This window comes from Stenella coeruleoalba (assembly GCF_951394435.1).
Source record: "Stenella coeruleoalba genome assembly, chromosome: 3".
Lineage (NCBI taxonomy): Eukaryota > Metazoa > Chordata > Mammalia > Artiodactyla > Delphinidae > Stenella > Stenella coeruleoalba.
In genome coordinates, this window is record NC_137148.1 from 57,709,563 (window position 1) to 57,729,688 (window position 20,126).

The window sequence follows — 20,126 nt, forward strand, 5'->3', positions numbered from 1 at the left end:
CTTATACCATTAAGAACAGACGCCCCAGCATTGTTCCAATCTGTTTACATGCTCTGTGTGTGTGTGTGTGTGCTTGTTTATACACACAGTGTACGTTCTAGTAATAGTGCTAATAACACCTTGTATCTAATTATAGCCGGTTCTAGGGAGAACACGCAGTGGTTTATGGGCAAGCAGTCCCAGTGTTTCCCCATTCCATTTTCTTGTCTGTTTGTGTAATTCCAGCCACCCACAGTCTCCAAGTGGATATGCTGAAGCAGGCCTGCAGCCTGGGTACCAGGAGGGTGTGAACTGGAAGGGACATTTGAAGCAGGTGTTGGGATGTGGCAGGGAGACTAGTTTCAAGTCTGGGCTTGTGACACATTAGAAGTGGTCATTGGAGTGTTCAGCTTTCTGGCTTTTAAGAGACCATCTTTACTCGTTGGGATTACTGCCCGCTATGGAAACCTCATGAAGCATCCATTCTGATTTCCAGATTCTTCATTTAGAGACGTCCCACCGCCTGGGCTCTCCTTGCACCCTTCCTCCTCCATGCCTGTTGGGTTGCCGACGGGGAGGAAGGAAGCAGCAGGGCAAGTCCATCCATTGTCCAGAAGCGTTCCAGGCATCACCTTGGAAAGGTAAGGCTCAGTTTGGTCTTACACCTTGACGTCTCAGAGCTGCTGCTGGGGCTGACTTTTCTCCCTGTCCTTCCAGCTTCAGGAGGTCAGGGGCATCCTTGGAGTCCGAAAGTGACGGGAGCACCTGGAAAAGCAGGTCTCAGTCTGATGAGCTGTTCCAGCCCATGGGCTCACCTCCCTCCACGGACTCCTTCTTAATGGAAGGTGAGGAGAAGACGCCTTTGCATTTACTTGGGTTTCTGTGAGCATTTGCCGAAAGGAATGTTTTCTGAAGGATGTAAGATGGAAACGTTTTCTTTTATTTTTAGAAGAATTCTGTTTCATGGTGTCACTTAGCTACAGGTTCTTCTGATTAAAAAGAATGCAAATTGAGCCACAGAGGAGACTCCCAGATAGTGACCAAGGAAACATGATGCATCTTTTTAAAGGGACATATTCCCCAAAGAAGATGTCATAAACGTCATGAAGAGAAAGAAATATGTGCTTGTTCTTCTTTAAAAATGTTTTACAGCTATTGATGAATTGGTATAGGATCATACATTAAAAATACATATTTCAGTTACTTAAGACTGGACTTGCCTGGATCGCTGAGATATTTATCCCCATATGTTGCCTCCTACTTCTAGGGGAATGAAAGCATTTTTAAAAAACATGTTTTTGGAAAGGACAATCTGGGGAATTGCTTGTTGTATCCTAGCGTTACTAATAGGCAAAGGAAAACCAAATGAAGGGAGAGTAGTGTTGAGAGAAGGGGGTGGACTCTTCCCCAGGAATCTGCTTATTTTAAATCCATTGTCATCACATCTTGACTCCTCTGAGCTAGAATATCTCTAAGGAGTGCCATTTGGACAAATAATTTAGTTTTCCTGAAAGGGGTATATGTGTGTTGTCAAATTCTATCAGAAAAATCTGTACTCACATGTGACTGGAGGCCTTATACCCTGCTTCATGTTTATATTAAGGACAGCAAGCCAAGTAAAGAGCAAATAAAGTGGACAAGTACAAGATTCAGTTTTGGGTAAACAGCACAAAGCAACCCAGGGCAAAAGAAATCAGTGGGTTTAAGATTCTGTATGCACATCGTGGACTCTGCAGGTTACCAAAAATAAAACTAAAATAGAACAAGTCAAAAGGAAAACAAACAAAAGAATCTTCAGTATATATATATATTTTTGGCATATACACAATCACTATTTTAATACCTGATTCTGCTTTGCTTTCATGAGGGCGATCTTGATTTGAACCATTTCGCTTGTTTGGTTTCAGATGTTTCAATTGCATATCACAGTATTTCTATGTTCATAGCAGGTTTCTTTAGGGTGATGAATCCATAAACATGGGCACCTGTGAAGGTCTGTTTGTGTTACGTGTGTTCACCCACGTCTGGCTTTTCTTTTCTTTCTTCAACGCACATTAGATGTCGTGGATTCGTCTCTGTGGAGTGACCTCAGCAGTGATGCCCAGGGGTTTGAAGCAGAATCTTGGAGTCTGGTGGTGGACCCCTCATTTTGTAGTAGGCAGGAGAAGGATGTCATCAAAAGACAGGATGTCATTTTTGGTAAGCATTTCAAACATTCTCTCTGGGCTCCAGCAGTGTGGTGCAGAGGAAAGTGCATGGCATTTGAAACCAGACATACCTGGATTCAAGGCGAGGTTCAAATCCCGGTTCTACCATTTCCTAGTTACTTGGTCTCAGATAAAATATTTAACTCACATGGACCTCAGTTTTTCCTTTTGTAAAATGGGGATAATGATACTCTGGATTAAAATGTTGTGAGGCTTAAATGAGGCATTGTCTGTACCTGGTATAAGCACATTTTATGTCTTCTACCCTTTTCAAGTTTACCTAGGCATGGTCTCTACTCTTTCACCTCTCCTGTTGTACGAATCACAGTGACTGTTCACATATTTTAAGGTAGGGCAGTCAGGGCTGCTGCATGCAGGGCCCTGTAGTTTGCCTGCACACAGCCACAGAGACTGCGACTCACATATGCAGAGGGACTGGCGGCACCTGGCTTAGGGCCGTGTGTGATTGTGTGCCTCAGTCCTGAGTATGGAGTTCAACTGTGGGGAGGCTTTACGATTTCATGCTATTTGGGGTGAAGGCCGTCTGAATTAAGGGAGGTTAGATTATAGACTAGTTAGGAAAAAAAGAACTTTAAAAAATTTTCAAGTATGAAGTAGATGCTAAAAAGTGGTTCCAAGAAGATACCTTACTTTAAATAGGAGATTAACTCTTAGTTTTTGCTAATCCTGTGTGTGCAAAGCATGGGCCGCAAAGGCCGGTGGCGACGACGGCCGCTTTTCTCCTGTGTGAAGTGGTGGTTATGTAGATCAGAGGAGCCGATGTGTGGTGTGCTGACATCTAGGGCTGTGCAGGTGGGAGCTACCTTGGAAAGAGTGATGCTGTCCCCTTTAGTATGTCTCACTTAATTTATATTATACTGTAATTTTTCTTCATTTATTTCTTGATTTCATATATTATTAAAAATAATCTCACCCATGTGGGATGAATTATCATGTCGTGTAGTTCACAGCATGGCCTCAGGGTCAGAAAGTCTTGTGTTCTAGGGAAAATCTTTCACCTTTCTTCTTCACGTCTCTCTTTTAAAGATAAGGAAAATCATTCACATTTTGGGGGTCATAATAGTTAAATGGATTAACGGATATGGTAGATGCTTAGTATGGAGTAGGTGTTAAAAATATGGTAGGATACAATAATTAACAATAATAATTTAAAGTTAGTCAGTTCCCAGTTAGAGTTTTGTTTATGATAAAATAATAAACAAAGCTACGTGTAGATTTCTTTACCCTCCATGGCTGATGTTTTGTGTTCTTTTTCAAAACATGTACATGAGTTTGGAAATATTAATCTAGAACTTGTACTTCTGATGCTCCTACAAATTGTGAATTATTGTTTTCTCTCATGATGCATTTTTAAAATTGAGATATAGTCACAAAACATTGAGATATAAAATTCACCCCTTACAATGCATAATCTATATTGTAGTGTATTTGTAAAGTTTTAGTATATTTATAAAGTTGTGCAACCATCAACCACTGTTTAATTCCAGAGCATTTTCATCACTCCAGAAAGAAACCCTGTGCTCATTAGCAGTCACTCCCCTTTGTCCCCTCCCACCAGTACCTGGCAACCACTAATCTACTTCCTGTCCCTGTGAATATGGCCCTATGAACATTACAATATTTAGTGTTTTGGGCCTGGCTTCTTTCACTTAACATATTGTTTTCAAGGTTCATCCATGCTGTAATAGAAGTCAGCACTCTATTCCTTTTTGTGGCTGAGTAATATTTCATTGTATAGATACACCACACTTTGTTCATCTAATCATGACTTGATGGTCATTTGGGGTTGTTCCCACTTTGGGGGTCACATCATACTTTATGTTTAACCTTTTGAAGAACTGCCTGTTTTCCAAAGCAGCTGTACCATTTTACATTCACACCAGCAATGTATGAGGGTTTCAATTTCTCCACATCTTACCAAGGCTTCTTTATTGTTCATCCTTTAACTTACAATTATTGTAGTGTGTGTAAAGTGGTGTCTCATTGTGGTTTGGGTTTGTATTTCCCTGATGGCTAATGATGTTGTGCATCTTTTCATGTGCACATTGGCTATTGGTATATCTCTTTAGAGAAACATCTCTTCAAATCTTTGGCCTATTTTGAAGTGGGTTTTTGTTGTTGTTGTTGAGTCATAAGAGTTCTTTATATATTCTGGACTCAAGTCCCTTATCAAATACATGATTTGCAAATATTTTCTCCCATTGTATGGGTTGTCTTTTCACTTTCTTGATGATGTCCCTTCATCATGACACATTGTTTTCTCCTGGGGAAAATGGAATTTCAGAGGCAGATCCAATAATAGAAAGGACCTACTATTGTATACATTGAGGAACTTTATTATATTTAATTCAACATAATTCACCAAATTAATTGTGCTCCTACTCAATACAAAACACACACACACAAAAAAAATGAAAGAAGGAAAAAGAAAGAAAAGAGGTAAACTAAGTTACATTTTATAGAGCATTCAGGGGAAAATAAAACCTGGTGCCCAACTGAAGATACCTGAAGATGTTAGCTGGTTATATTATGAAAGTTTGATACATTGGATTCTTACATCTTGGACTTGACTTATACGTATCCTCATATAATGTCTGGAAAAAAGTGAATAGTTTAATATTTTGAGCTTACATTAAATGGTTAATTAATGCTGACTTCAACAGTAGAAGAATATTATTATTCCTAAACATTCCCTCTTTTTTTTTTATTTGTGTAACATACAGTGTTTAGCTACTAATTTAGGTCAATAGGGATACTTTTTAAAAAATTGAGGTATAATTGACTTACATTATATTAGTTTCAGGTGTACAACTTAATGATAATTGTCTATATTGCAAAATGATCACCACAGTAAGTCTAGTTAACATCAGAGGACACTTGTTTTTTTAAAGCTTGTTTCTGCTCACCTGTTTCAGAGCTAATGCAGACAGAAATGCATCACATCCAGACCCTGTTCATCATGTCCGAGATCTTCAGGAAAGGGATGAAGGAGGAGCTGCAGCTTGACCACAGCACTGTGGATAAAATCTTCCCCTGTTTAGATGAGTTACTTGAAATCCACAGGCATTTCTTCTATAGTATGAAGGAGCGAAGGCAAGAATCCTGTATTGGCAACGACAGGAATTTCGTCATCAACCGAATCGGAGATATTCTAGTACAACAGGTGAGAAAGGTTTAAAATTCTTAAAACCTCAAAGCCTAAAGGTATGCAAACTGTCTAGAGTATTCAAAGCCTGCAGAGAACTGGAATTGATTTCATTATGATTATTGACAGTTCGGTTTAGCTGGTTGTCTTTTATTTGATGTTGGTGTGTATGACCGATGTCTGAGAGCTTTTAATAGCCAGTGACTCTTCTGTGTGTCACAGGACTTGGCTGGAGAAAATTTACTTAGACTTTTTTTTTTTTTTTTTTTTGCCGCGCTGTGCGGCTTGCAGGATCTTAGTTCCCCAAGCAGGGATTGAACCCTTGCCCTCGGCAGTGAAAGCGTGGAGTCCTAATCACTGGACCACCAAGGAATTCCCTACTTAGACTTCTTGATGTGATGGGCTCTCTAGTAACATGCCTTCTTGAGTGGCCCGTGATATATCTCCAAGATAAGTGCTGCTAATTTTAGGAAGAGTGAGGCAGATCTATTATCATGAAAGCCCTGGCGTTCATGCCTGGGGGATAAGACAAGCAAATCTCACTCAAAGGAGGCACTTTTTAGGTGCTTGGGATGTTTGAAGCATCAGTGAGAATGGGCTGTGCCACTCTCCTAGTTAAAAAGAAAAAACACCTTACTTTTGACAATTTGTATTGGTCCCCGATCTCTCTGAAAGAGGCTCTGCATTTAAAACATGCTAATACAGAAGTTAAATAACATGTATCCAGCAGCCTTAACATGGCAGGGACTTTCAAGGTACTTCCATTATATTACCTCACTTAACCATCACAACACAGTGAGGCAAATATTTATTTTCCCTAAAACTGAGGCATGGAGAAGTAATGACTTTCTCAAGGTCACACATCTCATAAGTGGCATAGCTGGGATCTGAGTTAAGAATATATCTTTGTGATATCCACAGTGACATTCTGGGAAGGCTTTCTAACATCACTAGTCTGTAAGTCCCAGTGAGGCAGGGAGTCTCGTCTCTTTGGTTACCACTGTATTTCAACACCTAGAACAGTGCTTGGTACTATAAGTATTTATTGAATGAAGGGGTCACTTGGGAAAAACACACCAGGAATTCACTCCAATGCTATGTTTTGCAGTCACTTACAGCATTTGAGGAAAGGCATGGAGATCTATCGCTAATTACTTTAGTTTGGTGTTCTCTAAGTAGATGCCAAAATGTCCCCTCCAAAATATTAATTTTGTATCAGTTTCACCCTGTCACACACACCGGTTGAGTTTAGCTGTTGGTCTATAGGTTAAACATTTAAATATGCTTAAATACGAATATTTTTAATACACAAAAAGAATCCTGACAGTTGCCCAAAATCTTCTTCCTCATGTCTAACAATGTAAAAATCCACACTAGTAATAAGTTTCTAATCAAAGCACTATCTGCTTTGCATATTATCTTTAAAGTCCTAGACCTGTTCCATCTTCATAATTCACCTGAAACATACACCGTGCCAGGTTAAGAGACCGTAAAGTACTTGGGAAGACAGTTTGAATAAAAATGTCTGATTGTGTCTTGGTGAACTTGAATCTGAGTGAGTGCATTCAAAAATGAAGTGCGAGATTATTTTATCATTTGAAAGTATTTGCATCATCTCTCTTTCCTTGATACAAACAATCATGACTTTTAATTCTAATCATTGAAAACATTTTTTCGTTCTTGTGTCACTTTCTTAGTTAACAAAAATTTCACATCTTTACCAGATATATTTTTTATTTAATTTTATGGAATTGGAGGACAAGTTTTGGGAAATTGGCTATTACACAGGGTGAGCCTGGTGGTCTTTTGGATGAAAAGGAAAATCTTCGGTGTTCAGAGAGAAGGATTAAGTCTGCTTTTGTGTTCCTGTTCGTGGACATGCTTAGTGGGTATGGAAAGGGCTTCCTTCCAATACTATGTAAATAAAGTTATCTCCTGAAGAATATATTAGCAAAGTCCTCAGACAATGGCTGTGGGAGTGGCACTCTGTAGGAGCAGAGGGAGAGCAAGCTGTTGAAGGATGTATGAGAGAGTCTGGGGAAATCCCACACTCCAACCTCGGGGACTCCATAGATCTCAGGAGGCTGGGCTGCAATATGATGGTAATTTAGTCAGTGGGAACTTGCAGTGTTGGTGAGAAGTTCTGAACATGTGGAACATACTTGATATATAGCAGTGGTTTTCCAATTTCAGGTACATAGGAATCTCCTAAAGCTTGTTAAGAACGAGGTATTCTGTGCTCCCAACCCCTAGTGTGTTGTTTCATAGGATTGGGTCAGGGGGGTGGCATTTTAAAATTATTTTTTCCCCAATGGTAATATCTTACAGAGCTATAATACAGTACCACAACCAGGATACTGATAGGGATACAGCAAAACGCCAGAACATTCCTGTCACAATGAGGATTCCTCATCTGGCCATTTTATAGCCGCACCTACTTCCCTCCTGTCCCCAACTGCTGGCAATCACTAATCTGTTCTTTCTATAATTTTGTCATTTCAATCCAGTTATATAAATTACATGCATGTTAGATAGATTATATACACAGTATGTCCCTTTTGGATTGGCTTTTTTTCACTCAGCACAATTCTCTGCATCATCTAGATGGCTGTGTATGTCAGTAGTTCATTCCTTTTTATTGTTGAGTTGTATACTAGGGTATGAATGTACCACAGTTTATTTATTTATTCATTAACATCTTTATTGGAGTATAATTGCTTTACGATGTTGTGTTAGTTTCTGCTGTATAACAAAGTGAATCAGCTATACATATACATATATTCCCATATCCCCGCCCTCTTGTGTCTCCCTCCCACCCTCCCTATCCCACCCCTCTAGGTGGTCACAAAGCCCAGAGCTGATCTCCCTGTGCTATGCAGCTGCTTCCCACTATCTATTTTACATTTCATAGTGTATATATGTCAATGCTGCTCTCTCACTTCGTCCCAGCTTACTCTTCCCCCTCCCCGTGTCCTCAAGTCCATTCTTTATGTCTGCATCTTTATTCCTGTCCTGCCCCTCGGTTCATCAGAACCTTTTTTTTTTTTGATTCCATAGGCACAGAGCTCTTAAAACTCTTTTGAATTTCCTAAGTGCTGAGTGATAAAAAGTGTCTTTTGCTATGTTAATGAGGTGTCTTTCGTTTTATTTTATTTTATTTTTTAACATCTTTATTGAACTATAGTTGCTTTACAATGGTGTGTTAGTTTCTGCTGTATAACAAAGTGAATCAGCTATACATATACATATATCCCCATATCTCCTCCCTCTTGCGTCTCTCTCCCTCCCACTCTCCCTATACCACCCCTCTAGGTGGTCACAAAGCCCACAGCTGATCTCCCTGTGCTATGCAGCTGCTTCCCACTATCTAGTTTACATTTGATAGTGTATATATGTCAGTGCCACTCTCTCACTTCGTCCCAGCTTACCCTTCCCCCTTCCAGTGTCCTCAAGTCCATCCTCTACATCTGCGTCTTTGTTCCTGTCCTGCCCCTAAGTTCTTCAGAACCACTTTTTTTTTTTTTTTAGATTCCATATATATGTGTCAGCATACGTATTTTTTTTTCTCTTTTGGACTTATTTTCACTTTGTATGACAGAATCTAGGTCTATCCATCTCGCTCCAAATGACTCAATTCGTTTCTTTTTATGGCTGAATAATATTCCATTGTATATATGTGTCACATCTTCTTTATCGACTCATCTGTCAATGGACACTTAGGTTGCTTCCATGTCCTGGCTATTGTAAATAGTGCTGCAATGAACATTGTGGTACATGATTCTTTTTGAATTATGGTTTTCTCAGGATATATGCCCAGTAGTGGGATTGCTGGGTTGTAGGGTAGCTCTGTTTTTAGTTTTTTAGGGAACCTCCATACTTTTCTCCATAGTGGCTGTATCAATTTACATTCCCACCAACCGTGCAAGACGGCTCCCTTTTCTCCACACCCTCTCCAGCATTTATTGTTTGTAGATTTTTTGATGATGTCCATTCTGACTGGTGTGAGGTGATACCTCACTGTAGTTTTGATTTACATTTCACTAATGATTAGTGATGTTGAGCATCCTTTGATGTGTCTGTTGGCAATCTGTATATCTTCTTTGGAGAAATGTCTGTTTAGGTCTTTGCCCATTGTTGGATTGGGTTGTTTGTTTTTTTGATATTGAGCTTCATGAGCTGCTTGTATATTTTGGAGATTAATCCTTTGTCAGTTGCTTCATTTGCAAATATTTTCTCCAATTCTGAGGGTTGTCTTTTCATTTTGTTTATGGTTTCCTTTGCTGTGCAAAAGCTTTTAAGTTTCATTAGGTCCCATTTCTTTATTTTATTTTATTTATTTATTTATTTTTTTGCTGTACACGGGCCTCTCACTGTTGTGGCCTCTCCCATTGCGGAGCACAGGCTCCGGACACGCAGGCTCAGCGGCCATGGCTCACGGGCCCAGCCACTCCGCAGCATGTGGGATCTTCCCAGACCGGGGCACGAACCCGTGTCCCCTGCATTGGCAGGCAGACTCTCAACCACTGCGCCACCAGGAAAGCCCTGTTTATTTTTATTTTTATTTCCATTTCTCTAGGAGGTGGGTCACAAAGGATCTTGCTGTGATTTATGTCATAGAGTGTTCTGCCTCTGTTTTCCTCTAAGAGTTTTATAGTGTTTGGCCTTACATTTAGGTCTTTAATCCATTTTGCGTTTATTTTTGTGTATGGTGTTAGAGAGTGTTCTAATTTCATTCTTTTAAATGTAGCTGACTAGTTTTCCCAGCACCACTTATTAAAGAGGCTGTCTTTTCTCCATTGTATATTCTTGCCTCCTTTATCAAAGATAAGGTGACCGTATGTGCGTGGGTTTATCTCTGGGCTTTCTCTCCTGTTCCATTGATCTCTATTTCTGTTTTTGTGCCAGTACAATACTGTCTTGATTACTGTAGCTTTGTAATATAGTCTGAAGTCAGCGAGCCTGATTCCTCCAGCTCCATTTTTCTTTCTCAATATTGTTTTGGCTATTCAGGGTCCTTTGTGTTTCCATACAAATTGTGATATTTTTTGTTCTAGTTCTGTGAAAAATGCCATTGGTAGTTTGATAGGAATTGCATTGAATCTGTAGATTGCTTTGGGTAGTATAGTCATTTTCACAGTATTGATTGTTCCAATCCAATAACATGGTATATCTCTCCATCTATTTGTATCATCTTTAATTTCTTTCATCAGTGTCTTATAGTTTTCTGCATACAGGTCTTTTGTCTCCTTAGGTAGGTTTATTCCTAGGTATTTTATTCTTTTTGTTGCAATGATAAATGGGAATGTTTCCTTAATTTCTCTTTCAGATTTTTCATCATTACTGTATAGGAATGTAAGAGATTTCTGTGCATTAATTTTGTATCCTGCAACTTTACCAAATTTATTGATTAGCTCTAGTAGTTTTCTGGTAGCATCGTTAGGATTCCCTATGTATAGTATCATGTCATCTGCAAACAGTGACAGTTTTACTTCTTCTTTTACAACTTGGATTCCTTTTATTTCTTTTTCTTCTCTGATTGCTGTTTCTAAAACTTCCAAAACTATGTTGAATAATAGTGGTGAGAATGGGGCACCTTGTCTTGTTCCTTATCTTAGTGGAAGTGGTTTCAGTTTTTCACCATTGAGGACGATGTTGGCTGTGGGTTTGTCATATATGGCCTTTATTCTGTTGACGTAAGTTCCCTGTATGCCTACTTTCTGGAGGGTTTTTATCTTAAATGGGTGTTGAATTTTGTCAAAAGCTTTTTCTGCATCTATTGAGATTATCCTATGGTTTTTATCCTTCAGGTTCTTAATATGGTGTATCACATTGATTGATTTGCATATATTGAAGAATCCTTGCATTTCCGGGATAATCCCCAGCTGATCATGGTGTTTGATCCTTTTAATGTTCTGGTGGATTCTGTTTGCTAGTATTTTGTTGAGGATTTTTGCTTCTATGTTCATCAGTGATATTGGCCTGTAGTTTTCTTTCTTTGTGACATCTTTGTCTGGTTTTGGTATCAGGGTGATGGTGGCCTCATAGAATGAGTTTGGGAGCGTTCCTCCCTCTGCTATATTTTGGAAGAGTTTGAGAAGGATAGGTGTTAGCTCTTCTCTAAATGTTTGATAGAATTCGCCTGGGAAGCCACCTGGTCCTGGGCTTTTGTTTGGAAGATTTTTAATCACAATTTCAATTTCAGTGCTTGTGATTGGACTGTTTATATCTTCTATTTCTTCCTGGTTCAGTCTTGGAAGGTTGTGCTTTTCTAAGAATTTGTTCATTACTTCCAAGTTGTCCATTTTATTGGCATTTAGTTGCTTGTAGTAATCTCTCATGATCTTTTGTATTTCTGCACTGTCTTTTGTTACTTCTCCCTTTTCATTTCTAATTCTGCTGATATAAGTCTTTTCCGTTTTTTTCTTGATGAGTCTGGCTAATGGTTTATCAATTTTGTTTATCCTCTCAAAGAACCAGCTTTTACTCTTATTGATCTTTGCTATTGTTTCCTTCATTTCTTTTTCATTTATTTCTGATCTGATTTTTATGATTTCTTTCCTTCTGCTAGCTTTGGGGTTTTTTTGTTCTTCTTTCTCTAATTGCTTTGGGTGTAAGGTTAGGTTGTTTATTTGAGGTGTTTCTTGTTTCTTGAAGTAGGATTGTATTGCTATAAACTTCCCACTTAGAACTGCTTTTGCTCCATCCTATAGATTCTGGGTTGTCATGTTTTCATTCTCATTTGTTTCTAGGTATTTTTTGATTTCCTCTTTGATTTCTTCAGTGATATCTTGGTTATTTAGTAGTGTATTGTTTAGCCTCCATGTGTTTGCGTTTTTTACAGTTTTTTTCCTGTAATTGATATCTAGTCTCATAGCATTGTGGTTGGAAAAGATTTCAATTTTCTTAAATATACCAAGGCTTGATTTGTGACACAAGATATGATCTATCCTGGAGAATGTTCCATGAGCACTTGAGAAGAAAGTGTATTCTGTTGTTTTTGCATGGAATGTCCTTAAATATCAATATGTCCATCTTGTTTAATGTGTCATTTAAAGCTTATGTTTCCTTATTTATTTTCATTTTGGATGATCTGTCCATTGTTGAAAGTGGGGTGTTAAAGTCCCCTACTATGATTGTGTTACTGTCAATTTCCCCTTTTTTGGCTTTTAGCATTTGCCGTATGTATTGAGGTGCTCCTATGGTGTGTGCATAAGTATTTAAAATTGTTATATCTTCTTCTTGGATTGATCCCTTGATCATTATGTAGTGTCCTTTTTTGTCTCTTGTAATAGTCTTTATTTTAAAGTATATTTTTTCTGATATGAGAATTGCTACTCCATCCTTCTTTTGATTTCCATTTGCATGGAATATCTTTTTCCATCCTCTGACTTTCAGTCTGTATGTGTCCCTAGGTCTGAAGTGGGTCTCTTGTAGACAGCATATATACGGGCCTTGTTTTTGTATACATTCAGTCAGTCTATGTTTTTTGGTTGGGGCATTTAATCCATTTACATTTAATGTAGTTATCAATATGTATGTTCCTATTATCATTTTCTTAATTGTTTTTGGTTTGTTATTGTAGGTCTTTTTCTTCCCTTGTGTTTCCTGCCTAGAGAAGTTCCTTTAGCATTTGTTGTAAAGCTGGTTTGGTGGTGCTGATTTCTGTTAGCTTTTGCTTGTCTGTAAAGGTTTTAATTTCTCCGTCGAATCTGAATTAGATCCTTGCTGGGTAATCTTGGTTGTAGGTTTTTCCCTTTAATCACTTTTAATATGTCCTGCCACTCCCTTCTGGCTTGCAGAGTTTCTGCTGAAAGATCAGCTGTTAACCTTATGGGGATTCCCTTGTATGTTATTTGTTGCTTTTCCATTGCTGCTTTTAATATTTTTTCTTCGTGTTTATTATTATTTTTTTAATTACTTTATTTTTTTTGTGGTACGTGGGACTCTCACTGTTGTGGCCTCTCCTGTTGCGGAGCACAGGCTCTGGATGCGCAGGCTCAGCGGCCATGGCTCACGGGCCCAGCCGCTCCGCGGCATGTGGGATCTTCCTGGACCGGGGCACGAACCCGTGTTCCCTGCATTGGCAGGTGGACTCTCAACCACTGCACCACCGGGGAAGCCCTTCGTGTTTAATTTTTGATAGTTTGATTAATATGTGTCTCGAGGTGTTTATCCTTGGATTTATCCTGTATGGGGCTCTCTGTGCTTCCTGGACTTGATTGACTATTTCCTTTCCCATGTTAGGGAAGTTTTCAACTATAATCTCTTGAAATATTTTCTCAGTACCTTTCTTTTTCTCTTCTTCTTCTGGGACCCCTATCATTCAAATGTTGGTGCATTTGATGTTGTCCCAGAGGTCTCTGAGACTGTCCTCAGTTCTTTTCATTCTTTTTTCTTTATTCTGCTCTGTGGTAGTTATTTCCACTATTTTATCTTCCAGGTCACTTATCCATTCTTCTTCCTCAGTTATTCTGCTATTGGTTCCTTCTAGAGAATTTTTAATTTCATTTATTGTATTGTTCATTGTTTGTTTGCTCTTTAGTTCTTCTAGGCCCTTGTTAAGCATTTCTTTTATTTTCTCCATTCTATTTCCATTTTCTATCATTACTCTGAATTCTTTTTCAGATAGACTGCCTATTTCCTCTTCATTTGTTTGCTTTGGTGAGTTTTTACTTTGCTCCTTCATCTGCTGTGTATTTCTCTGTCTTCTCATTTTGCTTAACTTTCTTTGTGGGGTCTCATTTTTGCAGGCTGTAGTTTCTTAGTTCCCATTGTTTTTGGTGTCTGCCCCCAATGGGTAAGGTTGGTTCAGTGGGTTGTGTAGGCTTCCTGGTGGAGGGGACTGGTGCCTGTGTTCTGGTGGATGAGGCTGGATCTTGTCTTTCTGGTGGACAGGACCGTATCTGGTGGTGTGTTTTGGGGTGTCTGTGAACTTATTATGATTTTAGGCAGCCTCTCTGCTAATGGGTGGGGTTGTGTTCCTGTCTTGCTAGTTGTTTGGCATGGGGTGTCCAGCACTGGAACTTGCTGGTTGTTGAGTGGAGCTGGGTCTTAGCATTGAGACAGAGATCTCTGAGAGAGCTCTTGCCGATTGATATTACGTGGGGCCGGGAGGTCTCTGGTGGCCCAGTGTCCTGAACTCGGCTCTCCCACCTCAGATGCTCAGGCCTGACATCCAGCCAGAGCACAAAGACCCTGTCAGCTACATGGTTCAGAAGAAAAGGGAGGAAAAAAGGAAAGAAAGAAAGAAAGAAAAAGTTATTAAAATAAAAAAATTTAAAAAGTAATTAAAAAAAAAGAACAGAGCAACCAAACCAATAAACAAATCCACCAATGATAACAAGCACTAAAAACTATACTAAGGTAAACATAAAAATCAGAATCTAGTCAGTTCCATACAGCAAACCCCATGTGTACAGTTGCTCCCAAAGTCCACCTCCTCCATTTGGGATGATTCCTTGTCTATTCAGGTATTTCACAGATGCAGGGTACATCCAGTTGATTGTGGAGATTTAATCCGCTGCTCCTGAGGCTGCTGGGAGAGATTTCCCTTTCTCTTCTTTGTTCGCACAGCTCCCTGGGTTCAGCTTCGGATTTGGCCCCTCCTCTGCGTGTAGGTCGCCCTCTGGCGTCTGTTCTTTGCCCTGACAGGAGGGAATTAAAGGAGCAGCTGATTAGCCAGCTCTGGCTCACTCAGGCGGCGGGGAGGGAGGAGTACGGAATGTGGGGCGAGCCTGCAGCAGCAGAGGTCAGCGTGATGTTGCAACAACCTGAGGCGCACCGTGTGTTCTCCCAAGGAAGTTGTCCCTGGATCACGGGACCCTGGCAGTGGCGGGCTGCACACGCTCCCAGGAGGGGAGGTGTGGATAGTGACCTGTGCTTGCACACAAGATTCTTGGTGGCTGCAGCAGCAGCCTTAGCATTTCATGCCAGTCTCTGGGGTCCACGCTGATAGCCGTGGCTCGCGCCTGTCTCTGAAGCTCATTTAGGCAGTGCTATGAATCCCCACCTCCTCGCACACCTTGAAACAATGGTCTCTTACCTCTTACACAGGCCAAAGTTTTTCCTGGACTCCCTCATATTTTAAGGATCATGCTTTTGATTTCAAGTCTAAGACCTCTTTGTCTAGCCTGAGATCCCAAGGATTTTCTCCTTTTTTTTTTTTCTAAAAGTTTTATAGTTTTATGTTTTATATTTAGGTCTGTGATCCATTTGGAGTTACTTTTTGTATAAAATATGAGACTTTGGTCAAGGTTATTATTATTATTTTTTGACCTGTGGATGTTCAGCTGCTCCAATATCATTTGTTGAAAGGGCTATCCTTCCTCCAATAAACTGCATCTGCCTTCTGTCAAAAACTGTTGGGCATTTTGGGTTCCTATTTTGTTCCACTGATCTATGTGTATCCTTCCATAGTCGTAATTACAGTAGTTATAGAATAAATCTTGAAATTGTCTAGACTGAGTTCTTTCACTTTATTCTTCTTTTCCAAAATTGTTTTTATCCTAGTTTCTTTATCTTTTGATATAAATTCTAGAATAATCTTGTCTATATGTACAGACACTTGCTGAGATTTGATAAGAATTGCATTAAACCTGTACATTAATTTGGGGAAAATTGACATCTTTACTATGTTGAGTCTTCCAATCTATGAACATGGTATATTTATTTAAATCTTATTTGATTTCTTTCATTAGCATTGTGTAGTTTTCAGCACACAAGGCCTGTGTATGTTTTGTTAAATTTATACCTATATATTATTGTTGGTGGTTTAAGGATCATCTCGTAAGATGTATTGGCCTCAAGCATAGATAAAACTGTGAGCACAGTTGAAAAGACCAGAGATAGGGATGTACAGTTTAAGTACTTTCTAAGGAGGTGTAGGTGTGTTCTGGTTTCTGTTACAGTGATCTTCACTACCCACATGTATACATAGTGTCACCAGAGTCTGAAATGTTAGCATTCAAATTATTCAGCTGATTCTCTCCATACCACCGTATGTTGCTAAGTTGTTCCCATGTAGATTTTTCTACAGAGATTTTTCTGCAGGTCAAGGTTATTGAAATATCCAGCCCACATCTCTACTTCTGTCCATCAGTTAATAAATTGGCCTTCTGGTTACTCATCTTTCTCTGTCATCTTGGCTAATGATAACCTGCCTGTTGATCCATTTGTGATGACAAAAATTAAATTCCCAACGAAGACTGAGTTCATGGACATGATCAGTTACCCAATGTAAATGTCAACCTTCCTGAGGATCCCCAAATGTGCCCCATACGCTTCAATCTATAAAAGTATTAAAACTATAAATTGAAATTATAAAGTTGCATAAACACACAAAAATAGAAGATATCAAATGTTTTTCATTGGGCTATTGATAATTGAGTTAGTTCAATATAATATAATCACATTAGGTTGATGTCTTCCTCTTACCTCTTGACTACTTCCTCTTACTTTAAAAAGAATCTGGGGAAGAGAAGTGATTGTGGTCAGAAATTCCTGGATGTTTATTCTTTATTTGCAAAGAATGTACTGAAATATATGAAAATTGCATGTTCTTTTTAGTGTTTAGGACTGACTAAATTTATAAACCATCATTGAAATGTTTTTCTTCTCAGTTTTCAGAAGAAAATGCAAATAAAATGAAGAAAATATATGGGGAATTCTGTAGCCATCACAAGGAGGCTGTTAGCCTCTTTAAAGAACTCCAGCAGAATAAAAAGTTTCAGAATTTTATTAAGGCAAGTATTTTAAAACTCTGTTACAAAATGGTAAGCCAGCATGAAGTTCATACTTGTTTTTTAGGTGATCTAACCAAGTTTCACATCTAGGTACTGTTTTTCAGGGAAGAAGGAAGTGATAGGTTTGTGGCAAAGATAGAAAGCCTCTTTTTCTGTGTTAGTAAAATATTTCTCCCAAATCACTTACTTTTGTATTTATATTTGCGAAGCCATGTTCTCCATACTTCTGAGCACTTTTGTAATATCCTGTGAAGCTTTTCATGCCTTGACAAGTTATAAATCAGAAGAACCACAGTAAAAATAAAGAACCTACCCCACCCCCACTGGATTCATTTGAAGCAAGTCTGTGATGCACATCATTTCATATATAACTTGTATCACTGAACAATATATCTTTTAAAAATTACAGTGGTATTATTCCACTTAAATACACAATAATTCTTTAATATCTTCAAACAGCTGGGCAGTAATCAAATTTCCCTCATTAGCTCATAAAATTGGATCAGGATCTGACCAAGGTTTATATATTATTCATGGGGGGTTATGTCTTTTAAATCGCCTTTACATTGAATGCTTCCCATCCCATTTTTTTGGTGTCCTACTTACTTATTGAAGAGATTTGTCCTTTAGAGTTTCATAGATTCTAATTTTTTATCTACCATTTTAAGCATGTTACTGGATTCTCCTCCTTTTTTTTTTTTTAAACATACATGTGTATTGAGAACTTGAAAATAAGGCTTTGAGATATTTAGAAAAAAAGTTGCCCGGATTAGAGGAAACTTAAATGCTATGATGAATAATAACAAATGTAGAGGAAAACCTCTTAGAAAAACAAACAGTTAATTGCAAACTCATGTTCAAAGTGTGACTTTGATTTCTGAGTATTTTTCAAAACTTCTGCTATTCATGAATCTTAGCACTTATAAGTCTTAAAACCTGCTCATTTTTGGAATTAACTCTAAGTACATCAGTGTAACTTGAAACTTCTTAACCTTGGAGAGTTGGATTATTGAAATTAATTTCAAAGTATACAATTTAATGGCAATGTATCAAGTTTTAATTAATGATGCAGCATGTTATGTCTGAATAGAATTATACTGTTGCAGGTTCTTTTTATTATTAAATTCCTACCTAAAAAGAAAATACAGGTAGTGTTTGTGTATATTAAAGTTTAAAAATATATACATATATATATATATTTTCTTTAAGCTCCGAAATAGTAATCTTTTGGCTCGACGCCGAGGAATTCCAGAATGCATCCTGCTGGTCACTCAGCGCATCACAAAATACCCTGTCTTGGTGGAAAGGATATTGCAGTACACAAAGGGTGAGTGATGACTTCTGGGATAAACATTTGCCTCTTTCCTTAGTTTTAAACATAGCTGAGGTGTTGTAAACAGCTATAGATGCTTGTGGGTGCCTGATTCATAAAGATTTTTCATGATGGAAAAACTGTGAAGCCATAGGATTTGGATCCATTTTGAAAAGTTATCTTTCATAATGTGACTTGGCCAATAGTCTGAATTCCTCCAAGCAGCCCAAAGCAAGTAGATTTCCTCATACTTTGACCCTACCCTTCCCATCTGTATTTCCCCCATATCCAGCCCTTAATACCTCTTCTTCTCCATCTTCCTATTACCTTCCCAGCAGTGATTTATTAGATTGAGAATGATTTATGAAGGAGCTATTTTTGACCCTGTCAATTCATCATGTTCAAGGACTAACATCTGGATGTCCTTTAAGAACCTGTTAATGCACATGGCTGGCCTATAAGCTCCTTGAGGGGTCTAGAGTCAATAGCTAGTGCAGAATAGGTTATCAATAAATAAATATAACGGTGCAATGAATGGACAGATAAAAGTGCCTGTTCCTCAAGCTAGCTTATTGATCGTGAGTAAATTATTAGGATGGTAGTGTCTTCTGTTAACAAGGGCTTTGGTTTGGCCTTGTGTGAACTTGCATGGCCGTTGCAGATACTTGGCTCTGCCGCTCATTAGTTGGGCAAGGTAATGAAATGAGCCTCAGTTCTCTCCACTACCAAATGAGAATACTAATCTTTATCTTGTGGAATGGTTGTGAGGATTAAGTGAGATTGTCTCAGAAAGTGCCCAGTACACAGCCTGGTATAAACAAGGTGCTTGATAACTGGGAGCTGTTTTTATTATCTTTATTATGACCAACTGACTTGGAGATCATGAAAGTGGTAATGAGATCTTAAATTCCCACTCTAAAAAGTCAACTTTTAACATCCTTTTTTTGGAAGGGGTCTCGGTAAATAGAAATGCATGATTTGGTCTTTCCATTTTTTTTTTTTAGTTACATTAGGACCTAAGTTCAAGCTGGAATGGTAGCATCCATTCCTTATGTCCCATTTGTATTGCTTCCTATAATTTTTTTTTTTTTTTTTTTGCGGTACACGGGCCTCTCACTGTTGTGGCCTCTCCCGTTGCGGAGCACAGGCTCTGGACGCGCAGGCTCAGTGGCCATGGCTCACGGGCCCAGCCGCTCTGCAGCATGTGGGATCATCCTGGACCGGGGCACGAACCCATGTCCCCTGCATCGGCAGGCAGACTCTCAACCACTGCGCCACCAGGGAAGCCCGCTTCCTATAATTTAACATAAAATATAAGCACAGTAGAAGGAGAAAAGCCTCATAATTTTGTTCTCAGTTAAAGAATGAAAACAAAATTAAGACTTTTAGTTTATATTATGGTTATATTCTCCTTCTTAAGTTTAATACAATACTCAAAGAATATCATCTGTCAGACTGTGTTAGACCAGCTAGTGCTCCTCCAAGAATCATCCCATGCCAGATTCCAGGTAGGGTGCGTCACAGTGATTGCCTGCTGTGTGTCGGAAATGAGAAGTGGAACTTACGGCTCTGCAGGCGTAGACGTCATAGTGGCTGAACGAACACTGCCTCCTTAGTTAGGTCAGACTTCTCCAACCTCTCTAGTTGCTGGGAACATTGGTTCATGTGACTCTTTATGGCAGTGCTTTTAGAATTTCATTAGGAGTACCCCTCACCTGGGG

General features: G+C 38.9%; 1 protein-coding gene across 7 annotated transcripts in view; it reads left to right on the forward strand.

Moving 5' to 3' along the window:
* ARHGEF28 (Rho guanine nucleotide exchange factor 28) overlaps positions 1-20,126 on the forward strand; it is a 309,493-nt gene that overhangs the window by 226,810 nt on the left and 62,557 nt on the right. For all 7 annotated transcript variants that reach the window (XM_079917337.1, XM_079917335.1, XM_079917334.1 and 4 more), the window contains 6 exons: positions 476-620; positions 697-824; positions 2,038-2,178; positions 5,123-5,370; positions 16,971-17,093; positions 18,303-18,420. In XM_079917337.1, the coding sequence (XP_079773463.1) occupies positions 476-620; positions 697-824; positions 2,038-2,178; positions 5,123-5,370; positions 16,971-17,093; positions 18,303-18,420 (903 nt within the window). The remainder of the gene's footprint in view (positions 1-475; positions 621-696; positions 825-2,037; positions 2,179-5,122; positions 5,371-16,970; positions 17,094-18,302; positions 18,421-20,126) is intronic.